Genomic DNA, 7,652 nt, shown 5'->3' with positions numbered 1-7,652 from the left:
CTTTAATCAAACAAGGAAATTGATGAGAAGCTCCCTGAGACGACTTCTTCTGGTCTTTAAAAGGCAAGGACCTGAGGCTAGAAGGATGAAGGGACCAGTTCCAGAAGATGTTCCTCCAGAAGTTCTTAGCCATCTTTGACCCTGTGCTCAGAATCTGATACCAGCTAAAGGCTCTGGGGTGAGGTTTTACATAAGTTTACCTCCTTGCTTTACTGGAAGAATCAGAACGATAAAAAAAAGCTTGTCAAAATAATTTAAATCACTTATCAAAGACAAAACAAAGTTTATATCTAAAACTAACCATTTGCTAGTTGTCAATTTGTGGAAAAGACTTTGACTTAGCTTCCCAAGACTTGGATCCAGGGCTTTAAAACAAATTAAAGATAAAAAAGTAAAGCTTTGGAGGTTAAATACAATGAAATGGCTTTCAAATTTCAGCAACCTGGGTTTAAAAGTATGAAATAAAACAGATTTAAAGTCCAAAAAATACAAAAATAAAAGAGCTTTTCAAGTTTCAAGAAAAAATCTGTTTCCTCAGCCTCCAATTTCATCTGCATTCTGACTCTACTAGCTTCATTAGCTCTTACAGGTGTTTCACACTTCATTTGTGGTCAATTTCTGTATTTTCAGGATGGTCCACCTTTGTCTTGTCCATTATGTGACTAATTCCTAAGTGCAATTCTATTTAATTTGAAGGCTTTCTTTCTGCATAAGCCATTAAACTCTCCCTATCATAAACATACTTTTCTAGTTGAGAAAATGGGGCCTGATGGATACACTCATCTGCCTAAGCTGTGGATGTTAGATCCAAGTGGGGCATTGTACACCTATCCTAATTCAAAGCCTGTCTTATACAGTAGTTTCCTATAGCATTTCCCTGAACAATGTGTAAGAGTAGTCATCCCTCCCTCCTTCTCTGATTTTCTTCACTTCAGTCACATAGAAAAAGAAATCATTCCCAGTACTTGGGAGGCTGAGATGGGCGGATTGCAAATTCATAGCCAGTCTCAATAACTTAATGAGATCCACCACAACTTAGTGAGACTCTGTTTCACAATAAATAAATAAATAATGGTGCTACAAAGTGTAGTTCGGTAGTAGAATGCCTAATGCCCTGGGTTCAATTTCAGGGGGGGGGGGGGAGAGGGAGAGAGGGAGGGAGAGAGAGAGAGAGAGAGGGAGGGAGGGAGGGAGGGAGAGAGAGAGAGAGAGAGAGAGAGAGGGGGGGGGGGAGAGAGAAGAAGAAGAAGAAGAAGAAGAAGAAGAAGAAGAAGAAGAAGAAGGAGGAGGAGGAGGAGGAGGAGGAGGAGGAGGAGGAGGAGGAGGAGGAGGAGGAGGAGGAGGAGGGGGGGGAGGGGGAGGAGGAGAAAGAAAAAGAAGATGGAATAAGGAAGAAGAGGAAGAGAAGGAGGAGGAGGAGGAGGAGGAGGAGGAGGAGGAGGAGGAGGAGGAGAAGGAGAGAAGAGAGAGGAGAGAAAGAGAGAGAAGAATCATTTATTATGTGGCTCAGAATCTGATCCCAAATATGATTCCAAGCACTGACATTTGAGGAAATGAAGAGAAGTCTGAAAAAAGTGAGAAAACCTAGACAAATAGACTATAAAAATAAAAAATAAACAAGTAAAGGTCTCATAAGCCCACCAAGATATAAAGATGTACTGAGCACGGTCATTTTTAATAAAATTCAATCTCTGCTTAAGAATTATCTTTAATTCCAGACTTATTTGTTACTGGTGCTATACTTGCCATTAAAGCTGTCAGTATAAGCTGGGTGTGGTGCCACATGCATGTAATACCTATACTTGGGAGGCTGAGACAGGAGGATTGCAGGTTCACAGCCAGCCTCAGCTACTTAGGGAGGCAGGCCTTCTGCAACTTAGTAAGAGTCCTATTTCAAAATGAAGAATAAAAAATAGGGCTGGGGATGTAGCTCGAAGGTAGAATATCCCTGGGTTCCATCCCTGATACCACAAAAAAGGAAAGAAAAACTGTCAGTGTATGATGTGCTAGAGAGTTAGGATGGTGTACTACTTAGGATGGTGTGCTGCTTTCAATGGGAGGGTGAAAAGGTAGTAACTTATATTCTAGAGTATTGGGCTCCTTCTACCAAACCTAGGCTAGTTCTTGATTTGAGGACTAGCCTGAGTTTATGCACTTGATGTTGCCAGAAACCTGCAGCACAGAAAAATCTACATCAATCCCTTAATACTGTGTAGGCAGTAGAGGGGAAAGGCTAACAGAGAGGCATTTCAAGTGTGCACAGCTGTGTAAATCCCATGGATTGGATCAATTATCCATGTTTCTTTTATTCTGGAAAAATTGCCTATCATTGGAAAGAAATTACTAGGTGAAAAATGAAATTAGATGTAAAAGAGGAACATCCTATGACAATCAGCTTGGTTGATACAAATGAAAATGACCCTAAATCTAAGGAAGATGAGAAAAACAGCACAGGACAGCAGGTCACAAAATTACCAAGGACCGAGCTGGGCACACTTGTAATCCCAGCACTTGGGAAGCTGAGACAGGAGGATCACACAGGTTCAAAGCCAGCCTCAGCTACTAAGTGAGGCTCTCAGCAACTTAGTGATACCCTGTTTCCAAATAAAATATAAAATAGGTCTGGGAGTATAGCCCGGAGGTACAAAGCCCCTGGGTTCCACCCTCAGTACCACACACACACACACACACACACACACACACACACAATACCAAGGACCACTGTTCCCAGGTTCTGCAACAGCTGTCAAACACCACCATGACCTCCTCTGTCAGTGATTTCTTTTCACACCAGTGCTGCCCCAACCTATTCTGCTACAGAAAGTTATTACTGGGATTTCTAATTCATAAACAGCCCTCATCTCATGAAAGCACATAACACATCCTTAATCCTCCTGCCCTAATCCCTTTGATAAATATCACCATATCCAGAACTAAAGCAGGCATCCCTTAAAAGACTCTGGAATCATTCATTGGGACCTCAGTCCTCTGCTAAAGAACATGGAAGAGGAACATTCCATTGTTCTTCCAGGGCACCCACCCTGGCTGCACCCCATAAATTATCTAATTTTTTTTTCAGAAAAGAGACTCCTTCCTGACTTTCTTTTGATGATTCGGCGTTAACTTTGTGGGTTCCTTGTGGAAAGGTTATACAGTGAGTCTTGATTTGAGGACTAGAAGAAAATAAAATATTTGTAAAGAGTGATCATGAAATCATTTGTGGGTTTAGAACTACAGAAATATCATGTATAGTCATCAAAGATATAAAGCTTGAAAGCTGAAAACCCCTGGAAACTGTTATGCTTACCATATCAAGAGATACATAGGAACATTTAACAAAATAAGAGACACTATGGAGATTGAAACATGGCTAATTTTTTAAGATGTTAAAGCAACAGGTTCTGTGCACGTCTGTATGTGGAATGTGGGGAAGGCAGACAAGTTAGGCCTGAGCACAAGCCTTTGAGAATTTGGTGGGTGAAACATGATAAAATGAAAAGAAAACAGAGAGGGGAAAGTTCTGGTTGTGGAATTTGTGGGTTTAATGCAGCACTGCTGAGGTTGAACATAGATGGGATATGTAAAGACTTGAACAGTAGATTGATTTTGCTCTGAAAATATCTGGGTTGAAAATTAATCCTCAAGATGACAATTAAGACTGCATAGAATGACCACCCATAAACAGTGCTACAAAAAAGAAGAAAGTTCTTTGGACAAAAACTGTCCCATTGTATGTATTATGACTCTTGCGTGTATTCCAGAAATTGCTGTAGTAGGAAAGAATTTTACTAATATAATCATTACTGATGAATTACTTATAATCATTACTGATGTTTTTTTTTCCAAAAGGTATTTACTGGATCCAAGTTTTTCTGCCTGTGAAGTAAGAAATGGTTTTGAGCCTTATCAAAGGAGGAATCTTCATCTTTCTAACAGGACTTGGCATTGTGGGGAATATCTTTGTTTTTGTGAATTACACTTGCAGTTTTGGAGGCACTGAGAAGACATCTATACAACTTATTCTCATCCATTTGGTTTTCACAAATATCATAATGCTTCTTTCTAAAGGAGTGCAGAAGACAGTAGCAGCATTTGGTTTGAGAAATTTCCTAGAAGATATGGGATGTAAGATTGCTGGTTACCTAGAGAGGGTGGCACGGGGCCTTTCAATCTGCACCACCTGCCTCCTCACAGTGGTCCAGGCCATCACCATCAGTCCCAGAGCCTCTGGGTGGAGGAGGCTCAAGCTGAAGTCTGCACGGCACATCCTTCCTCTGTTTTTGTTCTTGTGGATCATCAATTCTTTGATAAGCATGAACTTAACATTTTACATAAAAAATATCAGTAGCATGAACACAACACTAATTAGTGGAAATGACAATTACTGTTATTTTCTCTCAGAGAGCTGGATATTAAGATGGATTTTTCTTGCTTTCATGGTCCTACGAGATGCCCTGTTTCAGGGTGTCATGGGTGGGGCCAGTGGCTACATGATATTTCTACTCCACAAGCACCACCAGCATGTTCTCTACCTTCAGAACTCTAGTCTCCAATGCAAAACTCCCCCTGAGATGAAAGCTGCTCAAAGCGTTCTCCTTCTGATGATTTGCTTTCTTTTCTTTTATTGGACAGATTGTTCTCTTTCTTTATATTTGAATTTCTCCTTACAATATGATTCTATAGCAGTAAGTGTTCAAGAGTTTCTGACCATTGGTTACGCCATTGTCAGCCCATTTGTGTTGATTCACAGAGATGGGCGTCTCACTGCATGTTGACATGCTCAGTAAAAGAGACAGATGTTGAGAAAACATCTATTTCATTAATCCTTTCAGTAAGTAGGTCTGAAATTACTGTTAGTTGTGTTGTGCATATACACGACAAAGAGTAGTGAAACATGGAGAAATGTGCTCTTAGACCACAGAGCTGGGTACCCTCCTGAGCTGATACATAGCTCATAGGAAGCCAGAGGGATCCAGCCACGTCCTCATTCCCATCCCACCGCCCTTCAGGAAGGGACTGGTGTTCTCATGCACGTTGCATGGCTTTTTCACTACCACACTTACGGTAGTAAAATGCAAAACTCAATTTGGCATTTTCTACCAAAATTACTTATGTATTCACCCTTTGCTAGATAAGTTCACTTCTGGGACCTAATCTTGCAGATATACATGTTCATGCAAGACATACAGTATGAAAAACATTATATATTTTGATGTAATTTTTAAAACAAACCTAAATATCTTGTATAAGAGCCATGTTTTTATTTGGTGATATTCATAAATATCAATACACCTGTGGTAATTTTATAGAATTCATGAAAGAATAAAGAAGTTCAAACTGTGTTGATATGTAATTTAGTTAAAGAGTGGCATACAATAATAGTATAGTAAAATGGGTTGTAAGAATACATTTAATTAGATGTGGTCTGCATTATGACTTTCTGCATGAATACAAAAGAAATTGAAAGTATAGTTCCCCCTTTTGAGAAAAACTAGATTAAATGGAGGTAGAGTAAGAAGATTTTTTTCTTATTGTATGTTCTTACTTTCTGATTTGCTAATAATTTGAAGGCATTTTTAAAAAGTGAATAAAAAACTAATGCTGAACACAATGTGTAGCTTCTTTCAAAACATCATTTCTTAGTGTCTTTATACTATTGATGCTACCTGTGTTTTTTGTTTTTAGAGTCTTAATCTCAATCTTAATTGAGTGAAGAGTTTACCTTTTCTTTTTCTTGAGCTGGAACCAAAACACATATTTATGTAGAATCCATAGGTCTGGTAAAAAGGTATTTGATCTAGCCATTTAGAAAAATGTGTGAAGCTATTTTGCTTATTTCAAATATTCATAGTACAAAATATTAAAACCAATGTAGAGATACTTCTACTCCACCATAGAGAATGCCTCTTCTATATCTCTCTTATGGCCCTGTGTGTATTTGGGTGTTTTATTTCTGTTCCAGTAATGGTGGATTCCAGTCTTTGGAGCTTGGTTATATAATATCCACATAGATATTAAGTAGCTTATTAATTTTATTATGTTATGCTATAATATGTTCAGCAGTTTATCTTCTTCATAAAACTCAGGATTGCTTTAATATAAAAAAGCATAGTATTAGTGTTGGTTCCACAATTTTCCAATGACAGTCTCTTCCTAATATCAGCATAGAGAAGGAGACAGTGCAAGCAATCCCTGAACATATCAGCAACTGACTCAAAAGGAAAGAATGTGAATCCTGGAAATGCACTTTAAAATGACATTTTTTATGTTATAGAAATACATTTTTACACTCTTACTGGTGCATTGTAATTATACATCTGAGTAAGATTCAATGTGATACAAACATACATCACTTGGTGAATTTCCCTTGTTATCTCTCTCCTCTCATTCCTCTTTTCTCCCTCCACATACAGGTTAGTGAGACTGCTAGTGAAACCCTTCTATGGGTGTAACTTTATTTGAACTGTTCCCTTCCTCGATCCTTATTTTGTTCCTCCTCACTTCCCTTTCCCAATCCCCTTCCAATATACTACTGAGTTCTCTCCTCCTTTTCTGAAGTCCTTTTTGTTTCCTATTTTTGTTCTAACTTCCACATATGAGAGAAAATATAAGACCCTTTATTTGTGAGACTGGTTTATCTCACAGCATAGTATTCCCTAGTTCCGTACACTTTCCTGCAAAGGACATAATTTTGTTCTTTTTTATGGCTGAGTAAAACTTGTGTTTATCTGCCACATTTTTGTTGTCGGTTCCATAATTTGACTATTCTGAATTGTGTTACTACAAACATGGGTATGCATGTTTGTATTCTATAGTATTATAACTTTAATTATTTGGGAAAGATACTGAGGAGCAGTATGGCTGGGTCATATGGTGGTTCCAGCCCTACTCTTTTAAGGGACCTCTATATCTTTATAGTGCTTATACTAACTTACAATCCCTTCACAGTGTGTAAGAGTTCCTATTTCCCCACATCCTCACCAGCACTTATTATTGTTTATTTTGTTAAATATTGTCAAAGAATTGCAGTTAAAAGTTGAATTGTGAAGAAGAGATGAGTAAGCATTAAGAACAAAGTATCTAGATGAATAGGGAGATGAGTTGTGAATGTTGGCAAAAATTAGTTAAGGTTTCGTTTCCCTAAATAAGTGTTATTTTCTTTCCCACCAAGAGTCAAAATTGAGTTTTAATAATTTAAATATATTGAGACTCATAAGCAGAAAACAATTTAAAATAGAGAAAACACAAGATTAAATTTGACACAAATCGAATGCAGTAGGAGAATTTCAGCACACTGAAAATACTGATGATCAGAACAGACTCAGATAGCTAGAAGCACGTCAGCTTGCTTTGCTCTCTCATGTATTTTTAGCTATTTTTCACCCATCATCAGTTTTGCCTTTAAAAGGTGATATCATACTTAAAGGACAAATGCTCCTTAAATTTGGTTAAAAAAAGGTAACTTTCAAACTTAAAAAAAAATAAAATAAAATCTTAGCCGGGTATGGTGGCGCACGCTTGTAATCCCTATGCTTGGGAAGCTGAGACAGGAGGATCACGCAGGTTCGAAGTCAGCCTCAGCTACTGAGTGAGGCTCTCAGCAACTTAGTGAGACCCTGTTTCCAAATAAAATATAAAACAAAATAGGTCTG

The 7,652-nt window shown here is 38.2% G+C and overlaps 1 protein-coding gene across 1 annotated transcript; it reads left to right on the top strand.

The window, feature by feature from the left end:
- Positions 1-3,890: 3,890 nt before the first annotated feature.
- Positions 3,891-4,775, top strand: LOC308273605 (vomeronasal type-1 receptor 4-like; the record flags this gene model as incomplete). Its single annotated transcript, XM_080710813.1, has 1 exon — positions 3,891-4,775. The coding sequence occupies one exon, from the start codon at positions 3,891-3,893 to the stop codon at positions 4,773-4,775; it is 885 nt and encodes a 294-aa protein (XP_080566939.1).
- Between the last annotated feature and the right edge of the window lie 2,877 nt (positions 4,776-7,652).

Source organism: Muscardinus avellanarius (assembly GCF_963383645.1).
Source record: "Muscardinus avellanarius genome assembly, chromosome: 14".
Lineage (NCBI taxonomy): Eukaryota > Metazoa > Chordata > Mammalia > Rodentia > Gliridae > Muscardinus > Muscardinus avellanarius.
This window is presented reverse-complemented; position numbering and strand designations above follow the sequence as displayed.